Source organism: Malania oleifera, chromosome 8 (genome assembly GCF_029873635.1).
Source record: "Malania oleifera isolate guangnan ecotype guangnan chromosome 8, ASM2987363v1, whole genome shotgun sequence".
Classification (NCBI taxonomy): domain Eukaryota; kingdom Viridiplantae; phylum Streptophyta; class Magnoliopsida; order Santalales; family Ximeniaceae; genus Malania; species Malania oleifera.
Window position 1 is genome coordinate 28,832,523 of NC_080424.1, and position 21,479 is coordinate 28,854,001.

General features: G+C 35.9%; 1 protein-coding gene across 9 annotated transcripts; it reads right to left on the minus strand.

Annotated features, from left to right (window-relative positions):
- Positions 1–164: 164 nt before the first annotated feature.
- On the minus strand, positions 165–21,277 carry LOC131161956 (delta-aminolevulinic acid dehydratase, chloroplastic-like). Of its 9 annotated transcripts, XR_009138655.1 has the most exons (15): positions 21,005–21,258; positions 20,449–20,772; positions 19,927–20,038; positions 19,731–19,804; positions 15,216–15,284; positions 15,057–15,140; positions 14,860–14,929; positions 13,474–13,529; positions 12,869–12,990; positions 12,099–12,170; positions 11,926–12,007; positions 11,770–11,847; positions 11,182–11,345; positions 9,973–10,160; positions 165–780 (listed from the first exon to the last, which is right to left on the minus strand). XR_009138655.1 is itself a non-coding variant. In XM_058118018.1 (14 exons), exons 2-14 carry the CDS (start codon positions 20,752–20,754, stop codon positions 1,150–1,152), a joined length of 1,410 nt encoding a protein of 469 aa, XP_057974001.1. In that variant the 5' UTR covers positions 20,755–20,772; positions 21,035–21,258; the 3' UTR covers positions 165–1,149. The 9 variants fall into 9 exon arrangements, 8 of the variants coding, with proteins under 8 accessions (XP_057974001.1, XP_057974002.1, XP_057974000.1 ...); XM_058118018.1 differs by lacking the exon at positions 9,973–10,160 and having other exon boundaries at positions 165–1,270; positions 21,035–21,258; XM_058118019.1 differs by lacking the exon at positions 9,973–10,160.
- Positions 21,278–21,479: the final 202 nt, after the last annotated feature.

The window sequence follows — 21,479 nt, forward strand, 5'->3', positions numbered from 1 at the left end:
CCACCCACCACTCAACCAGCAATTTTTCATTTTTCATTTTTCATTTTTTTGGTAATCTAGACAACAGAGGACAAAATGAGGAAGACCTAGATCACACTTTGGTATGCTGGAGTGGAATGAATTAGGATTGAAATGGAATGAAATTTATACAACTGTGTAAAAAATTATAAAGAACAACTTCTTCCATTCCATTCTTTTGTAACAAATAAATCCAAGTAAATAACAAAATAAACTTGTTAAATGAACAGGCATATAAAATGGATTACATCATTTTTTACTTCATTTGGAGTACATTGATATTAAATATGCTTTTCAAGTTCCCCCCTAAGTCCCACAGGGTCATTGAGCAATCAGGATGCTGCCATATAGCCATGGTGCAAGAACTAACTTTGAGCCCCATTCGTGCCCCTAAGTGCCAAGAGGCTTCACGATCCTGTGTCTGGTACCACTTGCTGAGGGTAAAAACTTTTTAAGTTTGAGGGTAAAAACTTCTTAAATTTCAACAAAGACAAGGTGTGGCTGGCACGAAAATCATACAGCCCAAGCTAAATGAGAAGCCCCCATCCGCATCACATAAGAGAGCCATAACAAAGATCTCCATGACAGATGTTTCAATAGCAATAGATGTACATAACGTGAATCTATCACCTAGGGGGCAGCTCTTTCTGAACTCACCATCTTTGCTCCTTTTTCTAGCTTCTTTTTGGAGCTCAACTCAGCTAGATACAGCGGGAAAGATATCCTTGCCCCTGGCTCCTTGCAATGTATTTATAGGCGCTCCTGAACTCAACATAGACTACAACTTTGTTAAATCTATCGCAACACTCTGCTGCTTTACTTCATTCTACACAAGATGAGACATAACAGTACACGCATAACACAAGATGTGTGTTTTAGCATATGGAGAGCACTCCCTAGAGACCACCGCATTTAGGATTCTTTGAATTTGTCTTGTTTATTATTTGCATGCATTTGACTGGAGCATAGCTTGGCTGCAACTGGGTCAATATGACATAATTCTGACCTTACAGTGTTGTCCCACATCTGGTAATCCCAACTAGGGCACCTGGGCATTTCAGCTTTATCATGTGCCCTTGACAGAAAAGAGGTCATCACAACAAGTTAGGAAGCTTTGTAGAAAGAAACCAATCAGCCAAGGGTGTAGTTTGTGGCCTGGGAAAGAGGAACAGTCATGCTCCACTCCTTTGGGAGGAGATAGTTTGTTAACATGGCAATAATCCCTTGGTAGACCAGCATCTCATCCAGAAACCTGAAGGAAAAGCAGACCGCCTGCCTAAGCATAAGCCCTAAAAATCTTCTATCAAAGAGCAATTGAAGAAGATGTGTTAACTTTATGAGTCTTATCCCGTTTTGATAATGACAAATCCTAAATATCTCATTGAAGAGTAAGGAGTGAAGACTTTTATTTTTTCAATTGTATAGCATTTAGTTTGTATGCATGTCTTGCATGATTTGGTTTAATGCTCAATATAGACCACAGAAAGACCTTAGGAAATCAATATTTTCACGAAAAATCTTTTTCTTAAAATGTTTAACTCATGCAAAAAGGTTTGAAGTGTTTTTTAGGTCAAAAGAGAGCTAAAACTCATTTTTTTAAATGTGCCCAATCGACCGGCCTCTTAGGCCCAGTCGACCGACCATACCATATGACCAAAGTACAACTTTTGTAAAGGCCTAGTCAACTGGACCTTAAAACGCGGTCGACCGGACTTCACACAGCTGATGATCCAGTCGACCGGATCATGTGCCCAATCAACCGAATCTCGCGAAATTGGAAAATCACCTCCTTAGGCCAATTGACCGGACCCTACGCCAGTCGACCAGAACTCTCGGGTTGGGCCATTTTTAAGCCGAAAACGGTCACAAAAATTCAAATTTAATAATTTAATAATGGCCAAACGGTCACTTAACGGCTAGTTTTTGAAATTCTCTATAAATACCTTGTCCAAAGCACATAAATCAACTTTTGCTAATCCTATATTATATTCTTACATTTATTGGGCATTTATTCTCTCATCTACTCAAATCTTTGAAGCATTTACTCTCACATACTCTTCTTTGAAAATTTATTTTTGAGAGCATATTCATAGTTTCTCCTACTCTTTTCTTTGAAAATATTTCTTGGAGAAACCATTTGTAGCTAGTGAATCTTTGAGCATTTCTATTGCAAGATTCAAGAGCTCATTCAATCTTTTCATTGCAAAAATTATTTTGAAAGCAAAACCCTAACTTCTCTTACACTAATTTTTGCAAATCATCTTTGGAGAAATCACTTGGTAGTCTTAAACTCTATTGAGCTTAAATCATATCTTGTGAGAGTGTATTAAATTTTCATTGTACATCTTAGGTTATTGAAGAAGCATTCTCTTGTACACCAAAATTTCTATTCTCTTTTATATCCCTATAGTTTGGGTAGTGAACCGTGCCGGGCGTGGGGTATCGCCTGGAGAGGTTTGTCCGCCTAGAAGGATTGGTGTAACGAGGGGCTCCACCCAATTGAAGGAGTGTTGTAAAAGGTGGTTCCGCCTTTTTAAGGAGTGGTATAGTAAAATCCTCAAAAAGGTTGGCTTGAGGCGAGGACAGCCAAACCTCGTAAAAATCTTATGTTTGCACCTTCTTTCCCTACTCTCTTTATTTTTCAGCACTTGTATGTTTATATTTGATTTGTTGTGATTATTGTATATGCTTTGAATATTTGCACACTTAAATATTTTTGGAAATTGAGATTGTTTAGAGAAATCCTAGGCTTTCGAAATACTGGTTGTGGTTTTTAAAATTAGGGCAAAAGTGACCTACCCCCCCCCCCCCCCTTTTTTTTTTTCTTGGGAATACACAAAAAATCAGAAGATGGGTACAACCTTGGGCTATTTGAAGAAAATTGTGGAAGGGGAGATTTGAAGACTGATAATGGTTATTTTGGCCATTTAGCATTATTAGTTTGTACTAATGTTATGTCAGTAATTTTGAGTAAGGGTATTGTAATTATTGATATGTGCTTGACATATATATTTTAGAGGGCCAGACCTATCACTGTGATTAGGTCTTCCATTTTACCCAATTCTTCAACATGGTATCAGAGCATGATTTTGAACTAAAACCTAATTACCACAGCCACTGTGATGCAGGAACAGCATCCAGGATCTGCAGCCAGGGGAGAAAATAGAAGAAATTAAAGAGAAGAAAGGGAAGAGAAAAGAGAGGAGATACAAGGGGGGAAAACTCACATTTCACTTCAAATAAAAATTCAACCACGTATTTACTACAAGGCTTTCACAGCCTATTACAAGAAAGCCTCTAATACATAAAATTACACACATACCTAAAACATGAAATCACAAACATACCCCTAACATACACAAGTATTACAAACAAGCCCCCAAACACAGACAATAAAACTAATTAATTAAACACATCAATCCTTGTCCTATACTTCTCCCTTAATCTCCAAAAAGAGTCAACCCATGGTTTGGCTTCTTCTCCTACATCAAATCTCCCCCAATTAGAAAAAAATTGACCTTGAATTTTGAAATGTTGGTGGATCAAAGGAATGATATAAGAAATCGCAATTCTTTGGCAGCATCATAGACTTGAATTGAGAGTTGGCTTCCATAAACCCAATGAGAATGACAAACTCAACAATGGGAATGTATGAAAGACTTTGATGCCTTCAAACACATTCATTTCCTTACTTGTGCACTATCTTCAAGTTGAGAAACTTTTGACATGATCAATAATCTCCAATTCTTTATCCTAGTTGGTTGGTAGGACAAGCTTCAAAATGACTTTCTTCCCATTATAGTGGAAATCTGGAAGATGTGTTCTCATGTCCTTGAGTTACATCCAAATAATCCAAACAAGGAGAAGCAAGGAGTATGTAGCTAATATTCATGTGTATGATTCCGCACCAAACATTAGCAAAATATGCACCTATTTGGGTAGGAACCAAACATCTTTCATAAACATGTAAGTTAATGTTATCAATCAACGATATTTCATAAGGTCTGGGTGAGGTTCCAAATGAAGTTGCATATGAGTGACCCCATTTATAGAAACTATATTCATAGAGCATATCTTCCATCAATGATGATTTTGCAAATATTTTTCTCAACACTTGAGAAAGAAGTGGACAAGCTTTAAATTGTGCTCGAGGCATGATAAATGGCAGTCCTTTTTGCAATAACTTGTCATTTCTGGATTTATACATATATCCACTACAAACATATATCAACAGAAAGTCCTTAATGTAATATGACCACATTTCTCAATCTATTCATGTAAAACCACAAGCTTGACTCTCAAACTAAGAAAATGCCAGATGAATGGAGGAAAAGCACTTTAATACCTATATACAAAAATAAAGGAGATATTTTAAATTGTAATAACTATCATGGAATTAAACTTATGAGTCATACGATGAAACTATGGGAAAGGGTAGTTGAACAAAGATTTAGACTAGAAACGAAGGTCTCAAAAAATTAATTTGGTTTTATACCTGGGAGATCTACCACAGAAGCTATTTATCTTTTAAAAAGATTAATGGAAAAGTTTAGGGAAAAGAAGAGGGACTTGCATATGATATTTATTGACCTTAAGAAAGCATATAATAGGATACCTAGGGAAGTTCTATGGTGGATTTTAGAAAAAAAATGGTGTATGTAGTAGGTATACCGATGTCATTAAAGATATGTATGATGGAGTAATGACTAGTGTAAAGACTATAAATGGAGAAACTAGAGAATTTCCAATTACCATAAGTGTACATCAAGGATCTGCTTTGAATCCTTATCTTTTTGTTTTAGTGATGGAACAATTAACTAAGAGTATTCAAAAGGTGGTCTCATGATATATGTTGTTTGTAGATAATATTATATTGATTGACAAAATTAGGGACGGAGTAGAGGCTGAGTTAGAATTATGGAGAGAAGCTTTGGAATCTAGAGGCTTTAGAATAAGTAGAAATAAAACAGAATATATGAAATGTAATTTTAGTAATGATAAGTGGAATATTGGAGACAAAATTAAAATTGATGATGAAGAAATAAATAGCACTTATAGATTTCGATACCTTGGATCTATTATGCAAGTTGAGGGAGAAATCGAAGATGATGTAATGCATAGAGTTAAAGCAGGTTGGGTAAAATGGAGAAGTACTTCAAGTGTGCTCTGTGATCGTAGAATACCCTTAAAATTGTAAGGGAAGTTTTATAGGACAGCTATAAGACCAGCTATGTTATATGGATCAAAATGTTGGGCAACAAAGAAACATAATATCCAAAAAGTAAAAGTTGTCGAGATGAGAATGCTTACATGGATGAGTGGTATAATACAGAAAGATAAATTAAGGAATGAACATATTCGTGGTAAGTTAGGTGTAGCTCCTATAGAAGATAAGGGAGGGACGACTAAGCTAGTATGGACACTTGCAACGTAGGCCACATACTGCACCTGTGAAGAAGAGTGACTTAACTACTGTGAGGGGTCATAAAAGGAGTAGGGGTAGATCTAAAATAACTTGGGAAGAGATAATGAGTAAGGATTTAATATCCTTGAATCTATCAAAAGAAATGGTCCATGATCGCATAAATTGGCAGAAAAGGATTCATATAGCCGACCCCATCTAGTGGGACTAAGGCTTGGCTTTGCTGTTGTTGTTGTAGACATTGCTGGTGCGTGGGGGTGCATGAGCCTCCAGCAAGGGTCCTTAGGAGATGAAATTTCAGGCAAAGGTTGATCAGGGAGTGGGGAATACAGTGCTGGTTCTCCAGTGATCGGACAACAATAAAACTTCAGGAGTGCATCCAGGTGCTGTGTCTTTGATGGTGTGGGTGGTGTTGTGAAATCTTGGCTTGAAATTAGGGTTTCGAAAACAAGGAGCACTGCTGGAAATTTTGAAAATGTTCAGAAATGATGAGATGAGAGAAACAGAAAGAGAAGAAGATCAGAAGGAAGAAGAGGATCAGAAGAAGAGGGCAGATGCTGCTAGAGATTTATGAAGAATAAAGAAGAAGAAAAAAGGAGAAAGAAGAAAAGTAAAAATCAGAAATAGAGAGAGAATTAAGAGAATTAGGGGAGAGAATTAGAAGAGAATGAAAGAAGAACAAGGCTGACAAGGTGAAAGAAGGGGATGCTGGCAGCAGAGACAGAACAGAAAGGAGAAAGTTCAGATCAGACGCAGAGCAGGCAAGGAGAGAAAAGTTACAGAACAGAGGACAGAACGAAGAAGAGAAGAGGGGAAAGAGGAAGAGTGAAAGGGAAAGATGGGGGAAATGAAATGGAAGAAAGGAGACCATAACTGGGCTCTGATACCAAATGATGCTGGACCAACATCAAGGATCTTCAGCCATGGAGAGAATAGAAGAAAATAGAAGAAATTGAAGAAATTGAAGAGAATGAAGAGGAAGAGGAAGAGAGGAGAGAGGAGATACAAAGGGGAAAACTCGCGTTTCACTTCAAATTCAAATTCAACAGCCTACTTACAACATGCCTTTGACACTGTTTATAAGACAACCTCTAACAAATGAAATTACACATATACCCCTAAAACAACATGAAACTACGAACATACCCCTAAATATACAAAAACCCAAATACACATGATCCTGTGCTAGTTAAAACTACACGCACAATAAAAACTATTTAATTAAACACATCAACCCTTGTCCTGTTCTTCTCCATTAATCTCCAACAAGGGTCAACCCTTAGCTTGGCTTCTAGTCCTACATCACACTGTCAAAAAACAAAGCCTAAAACCCAAAATCCTCTGCATGTTTAACATCATAGGAGAATTGCCAGCACTACGACAGATCTGAAAAACAGCTAGCAGCTGCCAGAAGCCGCAGCACTCACCAGAAATTTTCTGGATGACCCTGCCAATTTATGAACTCAAAATCCTCTCTAGATTTTTTAAAACCAGACCCATAGCAACGACCGACAGACATTGTCGATCTGCCCACCATCGGAGCTCCTTCTATACGCCCTCACTCACCCAAACAAAGGTGAGTGTCGCATGACAATTATTCCAGGCATGTTTCTAGCCCAAGTTCCTCCTGCAGTGTTTGAATCCCTCTATAAACATATTATTGAAGTACTGGTGATGGTTTGTCCAAAGATCTCACCTTTTCTACTCATATGCAGAACCTGAGGAATGATTGTTTGGTGCTACCTGAGATTTTCGTCAATGGTTATTTAGTTTACTGGGGCCTGAAGCAGTGGCATTAGCTGTGTCTGCTAATTGGATGTGCTGGGATAAAGTCCACGAATTCCAAAAGCATGCTGCTCGTAGTGTATTTATGATTTGCTGTTGTATTGAGGCTGTGTGTGTGTTAGGTGGAGTCCCCAAATCACAAAAGGAACATCCCTAGTCAACCACTTGTTCGAGTGAACAGAATACTATTAACTGTTTCTAAGGAGTATTCATGATCCCTACAATATTAGGCATCCCAACAAGCATCTCATCACATTGTATCTTTCCCTCGAAAAGGTAATCCTACACTATATGCCATCTGGAATTTTCCCACAGACCATATGATAGGTGTAACCAACTTCTTTTCTACCATCCAATGTTCTAAAAATTTACCTCAAGTTACCCTTGTTGATGGGTCCACTACTACAGTTAAGGAGATTGAAACAATAAATCAAACTCCATCCATCTCACTTTCTTCTGTTTTGTGCAATCCTAAATCCCCCTTTGATCTCATTTCTGTTAGTAAGATTACAAAGTTACTAAATTGTTCCGTAACCTTCTTTCATAATTATGTTGTTATTCAAGGTCTAAAGATGAGGAAGATGTTGGCACAAGTGGTGAGGTTGGTGGACTTACTACTTGGTTGCTCTTTCCTGTTGCAAGTTGCAGCAATGTTGCTACTATAACACCTCAAATCCATTGTCACCTGAGTGTAAGTCTTGTCAATTAGGAAAACATAATCATGTTCCCCTTCTTCCAAAGCCAATAAATGATCAATTAGCCCTTTCATGTTAGTTCAGAGTCATGTCACGTCAAAGTTAGGCTTTCGATACTTTGTTACATCTACCAATGACTACTCTAGAATGACTTGGTTGTATTTAATTGAAAGATCATTCTAAGTTGTTTAATTTCTTTTCTACCTTCTATTCTTAAATAAGGACTCGCTTTGATATGGTAGGATACTTCGTCGCAATAATGTTGAGTACTTCATTATTCAATTCACTACCCATATGACCATGTTATGATCCATTAGTCATCTTATGCCCACTCTTGACAACAAAATTGATTTGCAGAGCGAGAAGCAAATATATTCTCGAAGCCACCCATACCCTATTATATCAAATGAATGCCCTCAAAAGTATTTTTGGAGTGATATCGTGCTCAATGCTTGCTCTCTCATCAATAAAATGTCATCCTCTATCCTTGGTGTTAAAACCCAATATTTAGTTATCTTCCCTAAAGATCCTTTGTTCTCGCTTCCTCCTCATATATCAGATGTGTGTCCTTTGTCCCTTAGTTAAGTCCAAGAATGGATAAGTTGGATCCTCGTGCTATAAAATGTATTTTTCTAGGCTATTCCTATTAAAAGGGACATCAATGTTATACCTACTTTTCATTGATTCTTTGTCTCTACTGAAGTCACCTTTTTCCTACAACATATAATTCTGAGTCCTTGAGTTTCATTGACCTTGATGAGTCCCATCCTCTACCTAGCCTTCTATATCATAACCCATTACCCCTACCCAGTCCTCTTAAATCATCATTTAGTTTGAGTCTATGTTGCTTGGATCATCTCCATTTGCAAGTGTTCACACAGCAACTCAAAGGAGGTCTTCTATGCTTGTAGTTCCCTCATCAGATGATCCTATCTCCCAAGATGTTGATCCTCCTATTGTTGTTTAGAAAGGTAAACACACCTGTACCCAACATCCAATTTGTTTGTTATGATTTTTTGTCACCCTCATATTGCAAATTTGTTAGTACTCTGACTTTTGTTGCTCTCCCAAAAACTTTTTTTGAAGACTTATCTCATTATCCCATTCTAGGTGGAGGATTATAATGGTTGAAGAAATGTGTGCACTGCAAGATAATGATACTTGGGAGTCAGTACCTCTTCCTCCTAATAAGTCTATGATTGGTTGTCGTTGGGTGTATACTATAAAAGTTAAACCAAATGGTTCCCTAGGTCATTTGAAGGCCCGCCTTGTTGCTAAGGGATATACTCAAGCGTACCATTTGGATTATTTAGGCACACTCTCCCAGGTAGCCATACTTGCCTCTATACATTTGTTCATCTCCTTAGCCACTACCTATGACAAGCCTCTACACCAATTAAATGTGGAGAATGCCTTCCTATATCATGATCTTCAAGATGAGGTCTATATGGGTCAGCCACCTAGATTTGTTGCTCAGAGAGTGTTGGGCTTAGTGTGACAAGCTCAAGAGGGCCTTATATGGTTTAAAATAGTCTTCCCGAGCACGGTTTGGTCGATTCAATCCGTAGTACTTAGTTTGGCCTCTGATAGTGTGCATTTGATCACTCATATTTTATCACGATACTCCATATGACAAGATTATACTTATTGTGTATGTTGATGATATTGCAATTACTAGTGATGATCAAGGTATCTAGAACCTAAAGCATTTCCAACAAACTAAGTTTCAAACCAAACATTCGGGACCATTAAAATACTTCTCAGGTACATAACGAGAGTAAGAATAACAATACAGTTTATAATGCCACTACATTTGGTGTAATAGCAAAATCGTACAAAAAAAAGGCAGGTAAATGAAATGTCCATGGTTCCCTAAAAATAGACCGTGAGGAGGTCTTGATAGAATAAGAAGTAAAACCCAAAGAGGCTCATCCAAACACTACACACAAACTCATGGATTCTCTTAAGGAAATAAAAAAATAAGATAAAAAGAGCATGTAAATGAACAGATGAAATGATAGCAGCTAAGAATAATCGAGGGCTAGAACGTACCACGGAAGACTCACTAAGCTCAATGAAGAAAGACATGCAAAGCTTGAAAAGGTAAAATAACTCTAATATTGCACCATATATTATGAAGAGGATGGATCATACTCTACTTCCAGCAGTCTAGGTTGAAAGAACCCTCAACTCCTCAACGAATGATTTGACACATACATCATATAAAGCATGAAGCCAACCTGGAAAACATCAAATAAAAAAACAACCTCAAAAGACACCTTCCAATCCATCACACACTCTTTGAGGAAGATTTTAACGCAAATGAAGCTTTATCAACATGATCCCCAATATGACATTTGAACTACTCCATTATCAGAAATCCATAAGCCAAGCAATAGCTTGAGAAAAAATGTGCAGGGCAATTGTAGGAAGTAGCAACTCCCACCAGCGGATAAGGTGCAACTACCCTTCAAAGGTAAATGAGGCCAAAATGAAGATGTTCATTGACACATCAAAATAGGGTCGCCCAACTAGAAGAAACTACTCCAAGGTTCACTCATGTCACATTATAGAACCATTATGATGATTTTCATAACATATGTTTCAATAGCCATAAATGAGGTGAGCTGTAACGTTTGGCAAATCTTTTTGAACTCATCTGTTACTTTACCTAATTTTTCTTTTCCAAACTTAGCTTAACTAACTTCAAGATCAGAAAGGACATCATCACACAATTTTTTTGATTATGTGTGTGCAGGTAACAGGTAATCACAGTTGCATTGACCTAATGTAGCTTCAGCCTTTCTTGAAAATCTGAACAACTCTAGTGATCCTAATTTTCACTAAAAGTTTTATTCAGATGTGGACTTGATTGTTGTGGGATGCATGTATATTGAATTTTTGCGTCTCCTTAGTATCTACAATTCAATCGCAATATTTCAAGATAATATTTGCAATAACTAATGCATCTTACCAATTCTGCAGTACACTATTGACTGGATAATAGAAAACTGTCATCTTCATATGCAAAAAAATCTTTCCACGGCTACAAATCTCATATTGAGCTCTTTTATTCTCTCAAAGAATGACACACATTCCCCCTTAACAATATTTGACGGAGATACATGAAAATGAAATAGATGGCAGACCAACATTTTACATGTCATTTTAAATTTCAGCTTAATTTAATCAGCATGTGTTTATAAAGTAGAGATATATTTTTACATCTACATTCAACAAAACCCACTCAACAAGCCTCACCTCTTCTCTCCGCATAAACTTTTGGCTGCTTGTAGAGCAAAATATGTAAGGATGATGTCAGCACCAGCACGCCGAAGACACATCAGAGACTCCATCATGACCCTTTCTTCCTCAATCATTTTGAGAACCCCACCAGCCTTGATCATTGAGTATTCACCTGAAACCTGGATCAAAAATAATTAGTTAAATCTACGGGGAAGGGAATTAAGTAAAACAAATTTAGTATACAAATTATGTGATTGGTAAGCAGAATAAAAAAAAACAATAAATATTCCAAAAAGCAGAAACACATGAAATTTCATGAGCGGTTGCAATGTCTGAGCTTGTAAGAACCTCATATCAAGAATTCAATATCTTAATGGACTGTCAATCCTCTACATTAACCATTATCATGGCACAACATACTCTCAGTTTAAACCGAATGTTGGTGCACTAAACAGTTGTGAAGGATCACAGCTTCGTACTTGATTATAGAGGCAAAGTTTTCTATGCACATTGAATTTAGGAATTACAGGGAAGGTGAAAAAGATGCAATTAAGGCACATGATCAAATAGCACAATGGAAAGTAAAATGGTAAATGACTGTACCTGATATGCAGCAATTGGCAAAGGAGAGCTATTCCGAAGAAGCCTTATGACATCCAAGTAAGGCAGACCGGGTTTCACCTACAACCCAAAACAAGTAACTTCTGCATAAGAGAAGTTTCTGCTACAAGTGTTATCAAAATTACTGAGAAAACCAACCAAGAGGATATCAGCTCCCTCAGATTCATCTTCACGGGCCTCAATCAGAGCTTCTCTATAATTTGCTGGATTCATCTGGTAACTTTTGTTCACCAAGCCAAATTGACAACCAAAAGTGAGCACCAGCAGCATTAAATTAGTGCCGGAAAAAATAGCTTTGATGAGCAACATACGTTTTTTTGTCTCCAAAGCGTGGATTCGACTCCAGTGCTTCTCGAAAAGGACCATAAAATGAACTAGCATACCTGTTTGAAACATATCAGATATTAACAGGCTGAAAACAGTGACCAATATAAAACTGAACCAAACTAAAATTACCATTCAAAACAAATGTATGATTCAGATTAGAACTACTACAGTTATTGTTTTGAAGCAAGATGCAGACATGCAATCTAATTGACTCATGGTTTAAGTTAAGCAAGGTGTTACACTTCAACAGAGAATTTAGGTTCTCAGACATTGGCAATTCTCAGTAATTTACTGATAGTTTACATAAAAATTGGTTGCGGGTAACTTCTATATGGAATGTAAAAGTTTTTAAATGTCAAAATTCAGATTAATTTATTCTCCAGGCACAACATGTTCATCATAAAAGGGCCAGCAAAATTCAGGTATGTGGTAGTATATGACTATTTAGCCATACTGAAACAGGTTGATGAAGATCCACAAGAATGACTAGTGTGGCATCATAGAATAGTATTGGTACTTCCATCAGTGGTATTACTTTCAGGGGTAAATAAGTTCAAATCTATACCTGAAAGCTTTGTTTCTCTTAAAATACTTTCTCATATATATATATATATATATATATATATGAAACCTATAAAAGAAGAATATACAAGATACTGTCCAAATAATTATGCCCGAGTATATAGGAAATGACACGCATGTCAGCACACATTAACCGTGATAAAGAAAATAAAGTTTCATGTAAACAAATTACTTTGCTGTGTATGACATGATAGAGACATGCTGATATCCTTCAGCATCAAGAGCAGCACGAATAGCTCCCACACGACCATCCATCATGTCACTGGGACTGACAACATCAGCTCCTGCTCGTGCCTATCAATAGAAGAAAAATAAAATTAAGAAAATCCAAAACTATTCAGGTCATAAAAATGCAGAGTGAATGTATAATAAAATCTATCTGCAAAAAAGTACTAGAGACCGGTATACAGTTCTCTGAATACACAAGTGACCTCCAAAGGTTTTAAAATCGTGTCTTACAACACATTGGTGACCACAAATTTTCCCACCTTTAAACGACCGGAACACCATTCCCATTTTATCAATCAGCATGATTCAGGGATGAAAAAAAAAATTATATATATATATTTTGAATCCCCTTCCCCCAAACACAAACACACACACACACACAGAGGGAGAGAGAGAAAGAAAGAGAGAGGGAGAATGAGAAATTCAGAATGAAGAAAGTAAAAAAGACTACAGCAAGAAAGGATAGTAATATTTCCAGAACCCCCAGGAATATTTAAACTTTCCCAAGATGTGATTACAATTTGCAAAACAGAAAATTCATGAAATTACCTGAACAACAGCCTGCTTACATAACTGATGCACAGTCTCATCATTCATTATAACTCCTACAGGGTAACAAAAATTGGATGCGATCAGCAACTGTATCTGCTCAGCCTTACATTTTCCCAAGAGAAGTTCAGAGCATACAAGAGGTTTCCTTGTTAACTGAATAATTATTTATAAAGTAATGCTGGAGACTACATTGCATCTTAGGAACAAGTGTGAAGGTTTAGAGACAATGTATGAATGAAAAATTAATTTTTTTTCCCTCTAAAATTCTACAACCTTGGTCAAGAAAATGTTGATAACCTTTTCTCGCTTTTCTATCCATAATAACTGTCCATAGCATTCAGTTTTCTCATTTACTTACATAAACTTGTTATATTAGGAAGTTTTTTTTTTTTTCCCCTATATTCTCAAAAAATGGTAGGAAAATGTAGAAAAATAAGCTGGATTAGATGGGGTAGCGATGCATTGGTTGCAAATACAAAATTCTTTAAGTGTATGTTTATTCAAAGAAGGCAATCGTTGTGGGAGGGGAGGGTATTCATTTTAAGACAGAAATAAGGGAGCTGTAACTCCGATGCATGGCTTTCCAAGGACCACTTTGTAAATGAAAAGGATGTTTAACTTTGCAACCCTATGACTTATTTGGAAAAATGTAAATTTGCTTTCACTGGCCCGAAAATTTTGATTTCTTTCAGTTGATTTTTTTCCCAGGTTATCAGGTGGTATGTGTCAAGCTTTCTCCCCCAGAGTTTCAACCTTCAATTTATCATCGAATTTTGCACTCCCTTTTTGGGTCTACAATTCTCTCTCTCTCTCTCTCTCTCTCTCTCTCTCTCACACACACACACACACACCCATCATACATGCACCAAAAAAAATAAAAAATAAAAAATAAAACAAAAAAAAAAGACCAAACACTTTACACCTACAAGACTACAGACCCACAGCCCACACCCTGCATGCAACGGCATAAACATTAGAGTCCCAACATATTGAATTAAAATAGAATATGGGAACAAAAGGAAATGAGACCAGCCTTAGTGGAGCATATGTTCAAAGCTTTTGCAGAAACTACTATTATGAGAAATTGTAGGTGCACGATCAATTGCCTAAACCATAGCAAGTGTTTATACATCAGGAAATCCTTTCAGGTGTTGTCTTTGTCTTTCTTGATTGGTTTTTAAGTCTTACACCACAATTTTCAAAGGCTCCGTAAGACTTTGCCTTCATTTTTTTGAAAAGTAGCAGCAATTAACATTAGTTTTATCTTTATCAATTAAATTTGGAATAATATACAACATTGTCACACTACCAAACATGAACCAACTACAAAATCCAAAATAAATATCCCTGTTCTTAAAACAGCAATAAAGCTATAGGTCTTACCATCTTCTCTAACAATACCATCATGCCCGTCAGAGGAATATGGATCTAAAGCAACATCAGTGTAAATGACCTAAAGGAAAAACGCACAAAATCATAAAAGATAAGGACAAACTTCTGTATGCATAAGGCATCTAAACCATGGAAGCCTACAACACCCCAAAGCAAACAACTTGGGCATATGAAGTATATGGACATACAAGATCAGGATATTTGTCTTTAAGCAATCGAATTGCGCGGGGCACTAAACCATTGTCATTGTATGCTTCATCCCCTGTGGGAGACTAAAGGAGCAAAAAACCAATTATATCACACCATCCAATAGAATTGACAAGAAACTTTAAAAGGAGAATAAGGACCTTTAATGCATCTGGAACTTTTGGGAAGAGCACAACACTATTAACACCAACATCCCGTGCCTTTGAGACCTGATCAGGAAATTCTAACTCAAAATTAATTTTGAGATATATTGAATTAGTTAGTTAATTACCATCAAACAATGCACACAGAAGACAAAGGACTCATGTGGATTACATTAAACAACTTACTAAATCTTTTAAAATTTGTTTGCAACAACAACAACAACAACAAAACCAAGCCTTAGGTCCCACTAGGCTACATGAATCCTTTTCCGCCAATTTATGTGATCATGGAAAATATCCTTCAACAAATTCAAGGCTATTAAATTCTTACTCATTATCTTATTTCAAGTTATTTTAGGTATACCGTATGCACCTACCCCTTCTAATACCCCTCATAGTCACTACTTCACTCTTTCTCACTAACGCATTATGTGGCTTATGTTGTAAGTGTCCAAACCATCTGATTCGTCCCTCCCTTATCTTATCTTCTACAAGAGCTACGTCTAACTTACCCAAATGTGTTCATTTCTTAATTTATTTTTTAATGTTATAACACTCATCCATCTAAGCATTTTCATCTGTAGTAACTTTTACTTTTTGGATATTTGTTTCTTAATTGCCCAACATATTGATCCATATAGCATAGCAGATCTTACACTTATTGTGATTGGAAATTTTCTAGTCTCTCCACCTATAGTCCTAACACTAATCATTACTCCATTTTTGTACATATCCTTACTAACATCAGTATACCTACTACATACACCCTTTTTTTCTAAAACCCACCATAGAACTTCCCTAGTTACCCTATCATATGTTTTCTCTAAGCCAATAGATACCAATGCAAGCCTCTCTTCTCTTCCCTTAACTTTTCCATTAATCTTATTAAAAGATATGTAGCTTTTATAGTAGATCTTCCAGGCATAAAACCAAATTGATTTTTTAAGGCCTTTTTTTCTAACCTTAATTTTTTTTCAACTACCCTTTCTCACAATTTCATTGTATGAATCATAAGTTTAATTCCATGATAGTTATTACAATTTTGAATATCTTTTTTTTTTTGTATGCAAGTATTAAAGTGTTTTTCCTCCATTCATATGACATTTTCTTAGTTTTTATAATTGTATTAAATAAATTAGTAAACCATATAATTTCATTATCATCTAAGCATTTCCAAACTTCAATTGGGATGTTATTTGGTCCTATAATTTTTCCATTTTTTATCTTTGTTAGTGCAAACTTAATTTTTTTAACTCTAATGTTGCAAATAAACCTCATATTTTTGGTTTTTTCTTCATTTGTCAATTCTAAGTTAAGCATTTTACTTGGTTTTCATTAAATAGCTTACTAAAGTAACTTTGCCATCTTTCTTTTATATCTTCTTCCTTAACCAATACAATATCATCCTCACATTTTATACATTTTACATTACCTAAGTCCTTACTCTTTCTTTCTCTAACTCTAGCAAGTTTAAATACGTCTTTTTCTCCTTCTTTTGTATCTAATCTAGCATACAAATTATTAAATGATATGTTTAGCTAGAATAATTGCCTTTTTTGCATTTTTCTCACCTATTTATACTATTCGAAGTCTTCCATGTTTCTACATTTTTGTCATATTTTATACCAAATTTTTTTTGTCTTTATAGACTTTTGGGCATCTTGATCTCACCACCAACTTTCTTTACTATTTGAGAATCTTTCTCTTGATTCACCTAAAATCTCTTTTGCTATCTTTTTAATAGTGTTAATTATCCTACTCCAAAGAGTGTTTTTGTCTACACCATCCTCTATAATCCAATCACCATCTTTGATCATCTTATCTTTAAATTTTATTATATTTTCTCCCTTTAGATTCCACCACCTATTTCTCTTACACTAATTTATTTTATCTTTTCTCTTCCATTTTTTAATACATATATCTAACACTAAAACTCTATATTGTGTGGTTAAGTTTTCACCTAAAATAACTTTACAATCCTTACACGACAAACAATCTATCCTCTTAGTTAAGAAAAAATCTATTTGACTTTTATTTTGTCCACTTTTGAAGGTTATTAAGTTTTCTTCGCTCTTCTTAAAGCAAGTATTCATTGCAATAAAATCATATAACATGGCAAAATCTAAGATCATCTCCCTAGGCTTATTTTGGTCTCCATATTCATATCCACCATGTATCCTCTCATAACCTTATTATCCCTTCCAACGTGTCCATTCAAATTTGCTCCTATGAATATTTTCTCAATCCCTGATATCCCTTGTATGATATCATCCATATCTTCCCAAAATTGTCTCTTAAAGTTTTCCACTAAGCCTACTTAAGGAGCATGAGCACTAATGGCATTTATTATCTCTTGGCTTAAGACCATCTTGATTTTTATAATTCTATCCCCTATTGTTTTGACATCTACAACGTTGTCTTTTAAGTTTTTTGTCTACAATAATTTCTACCCCTTCTTATATTTTTCTTTTCCAGTGTACCAAAGTTTTAATCCGAATTTTTCAATTTCTCTAGCTTTCTCCCCCACCCACTTAGTTTCTTAAAGACATATTAGATTAATATTACTTCTAATCATTGTATCCACAATTTTCATGCTTTTGCCCGTTAGTGTCCCTAGATTCCAAATTGCTAATCTAATCCTAGTCTCTTGAACTAACTTCTTTACCCCCTCATGTTCAAAATGATGCAAAAACCTCGCGTATTTGACACCATACCCAGGTGCAGACACGATGCGTTGCTTCGGGGCGACAACCTAGCCCATTCTCTCCCACTTTTCTCTATGCCCAAGTGGTATAAGTGCACTCGTAGAGGACACCCCCGCAAATAATCAATAAGGATTGATATCATAGTGATCTGACAAGTTTTACGCTCATTGTCATCTACCTTACGCAACCCTCCTCCTTTACCCAGCTTGGGACTAATTGTATGTAAAAATAAGCAGAGTTTAAAAATTGTTTGCAAGAAAAAATAAATAAATCTTGAACAGTTAATTTGCTGAATTAATTTTCAAGCAAAAAAATGATTGGAAAAACACAATACTGAGTAGTAAAATATCTAGAATATGAATATACAACCTCTGTAAACACCCTATTTGTAGTAAAGTTCTTACTAAGGCAATCGAAAGTGAGCCAACGTGGCATAGAGATAAAGTAAAGGAAATCAATAATAAATAGGTATATGAATTAAGAAAATTTTAACAAATTAAAAAAAAAAAAAAAGTAAATTATGATGACAAATGAAACTTGGAGTGCCTAAATTGAAGATGTTATAAGAGAGGGTGGCTTTTTTCTGCTTTTTCTATTTTTTGGTAAAATTTAACAAACAAAGCTTTTTGTTCATGATGGACTGTTTGCAAAGTCAATGTACATATGCACTACTTTTGGTGGTGAGAATGGGATGGCAAGAATGAAATGGATGTTGGAATAGGATTTTTATGTTTGGATCAACATGCAGATTGGCTACAAGAATGAGATAAAATACCAAGTCTTACTCCAAAAGCATCCCTAATTGATGAGCAACTTCAACTCCACATTTTATAGTTAAAACCTTTTTAATTTAACATGTAATGGGTCAACTGCAGATTAAAAAACACAATGTCAACACCACAGGTGCCAGCAACCCTGACGCCCATGGCAAACAACCTTCTTCTTTTTCCTCTTTTTTCTTCTTCTTCTTCTTTCACATAGCGAAAGGTCCCAATTAAAGAATTAAAAATGCATGAAAAAATAAAACAAAATGCTTTAATTCAACATCTGAAGATTGAAGATGGCTCCAACAAATATAAACATAACTCCAATTCATAGAAGGGGAAAAAAAATAGATACATATACATATATAATGTTAGTGTAGATATCTATGCCACATAATATAAACATAACTCCAATTTACAGAACAGAAAAAAAAAAAAAAAGATACATATACATATATAATGTTAGTGTAGATATCTATGCCACACATTTTGCACCATCCACTCATTAGTATTGAGGAACACATAAAGGGCAGAGAATATTCTTTAAATTTCACTCAAATGCCTACACTGGAAAACTTAACCAGTATGCATCTTTTGACAATCATCATTTACGGCTAGAACTCAAATTGCTTTGAGATGTGGAAATTTTTCTTTGGGTTCAGCTTGTCATTTATTCCATGGACGTCGAGAGAATACAAGTGGTGAGGAGAGGGATTAGGAAAATAAGGATAAAGGTATGTTTGGAATTAATAAAATATAGGAAGTTAAGTTGGTCTTTATAAAAAATGAGAAGGAAAATAATAGTGATTCCCATGGGTTTGAGATATAACCACCATTTGCTTGAACGAGGGACCAAGGGATGGATGATCAACATTCAATATGGATTGCGATTTCGGCCTTATTTATGAAAACCAAATAACAGAACGAGAACCAGGGCTGAATTCTGAATTGCATAGACCAAATGACAATATAGTTCCTGAGAACCAATACTTTGGATCCTAACTTTTTGTTGCATTGCATAGTGTATTTAAATAAAATGTCACCTCTTCCACAAGTCCATGTCTCCATCCAAGCCTATAACATCCAGGCATAGCTCCAATAGGTGTGTCCTCTTCACCTGCAAGATTCATTAAAAGATGTCATACATAACAAGTACACCTACATGTCTGTGTAAAAGAAAGTGCAAATAAGATGTTTAAGTGCTTCCAGGTAATAAATTACATGAAAATTTGTACAGACCTTCATGAATAAAAAGTGGATATACAAAATTTGCAGGTGCTAAGTTTGTTTCCTGAAATGATGTCCTCAATGCAGGTGACTTCCGATTACGACGAGGCCGTCGATTAAGTGGCTGACAAAAGCCAACAACAAAAAGCATGGGACAGGGAGCATGCATCAATGACGGTGCAAATTTTTAATACAGTATAAGCGTATACAAAATTGCAAAGTAAATGAACACTAAAAGAAACAAATCACTGAAATGCTCTCAATCATCTTCCTAATTTGGGATTCAAGGATGTTCTGGCACCACCAAGTTTTGCAATATTACAACAGAAGACAATCCAATTAGATACATTTAAGCTTTTAGCATAAACTTATTACCTCTATCTTTGTCACAAATAAAGCCTTTCACATATAAGTCATACGCTAGAGCTATGTTTATAAAAAAGGAAAAAAATCAAAAATCAAAAACAAAACAAATAAATAAATAAATAAACAAAAATTGGGAACGCAATATCAAAAGGATCAATTAAAACTCACCAGTGAAGGCACCACAGGAGTCCCAGCCGGTGCCGCTGCCCTTGGGGGCGCCGGCGGCGCTTCAGGCACATTACCGGCGACAACCGCAGCTTCACACTCTTGGTCACTCAACCCCATCTTCTTCATTGATCTATCCCGTGACTCACTTGCTCTCACAACAAACATACGACGGAAACTCGGCTTAATTACGGTCTCGACGCAATTGGGATTCTGAATTTTGAATGGTTTTAACCCAACATAGCTTTGACAATCAAGACCCTTAATTGCTCCAATGTTACAAGTCAGACTAATCATAGACGAAGCCATGACTGATTCTCACGGGGTCTGCGTCAAACACTTGCCATGCTTAAACACAGTGGAATAGATTTGCCATGAGCCGCAAAAATAAAAGGTTAAGATCACAAATTTCAGTTTCACCAAAAAAGATGCAGCATCATGATCTCCCTGGAGAGCTCAAAAAGAATCCTTTCTCTCGGAATTGGGCAATGGAAATATGCTTTGACCCAGAAATTTTCCCAAAAAATAAAAACATACAACAGTTGCAAAGAAAACTTACATACAAGACGAACGGAGCTGGGAATCTCACCTTCAAGGATGAGAGAGAGAGAGAGACTGAAGTCTTATCTGGTGAATTCGGAAAGGCGATGGGGTTAGCAGAAGAGAACTTTCTGAGTCTCTGACTGGTCCGCCAGCTACCCAACTGACGGCAGTGGGCCGGTGGGCTGGAGAAATTACACAGGTACCTACCCTCCAGCGGACGTTACCCTTGCCGAGTTACCGTTCATCTCCTTGGATTGAAGGTAAATTGTGACAACCTTGGCACTAGGGCTAATAATCCTTAAATTTTGACTAAATTACGCTAGGATTGTATTTAAGTCGAAAAACTTAAATCAAAAGTATTAAATTCGAAACTCAATTCGAATTTGATCAATCTCAAAACTGTTAAATTCGAACTTAATTGAGTTATAAATTCTTAAAACTCGAGTTCAATTCAATCAAATTTGATTAGATTATAAATTAATATTAAAGAT

Bases quoted from the DNA above. Each gene is read 5' to 3' on its own strand.
- LOC131161956 (XM_058118018.1), bottom strand. From the start codon at position 20,754: ATGGCTTCGTCTATGATTAGTCTGACTTGTAACATTGGAGCAATTAAG. The intron at 15,141-15,215 runs GTCCTTATTCTC...TTGCTCCTTTAG, and splicing joins AAGTTCCAGATGCATTAAAG to TCTCCCACAGGGGATGAAGC. The intron at 11,346-11,769 runs GTACAGTCATTT...TTTTTGATCCAG, and splicing joins TGCCAATTGCTGCATATCAG to GTTTCAGGTGAATACTCAAT.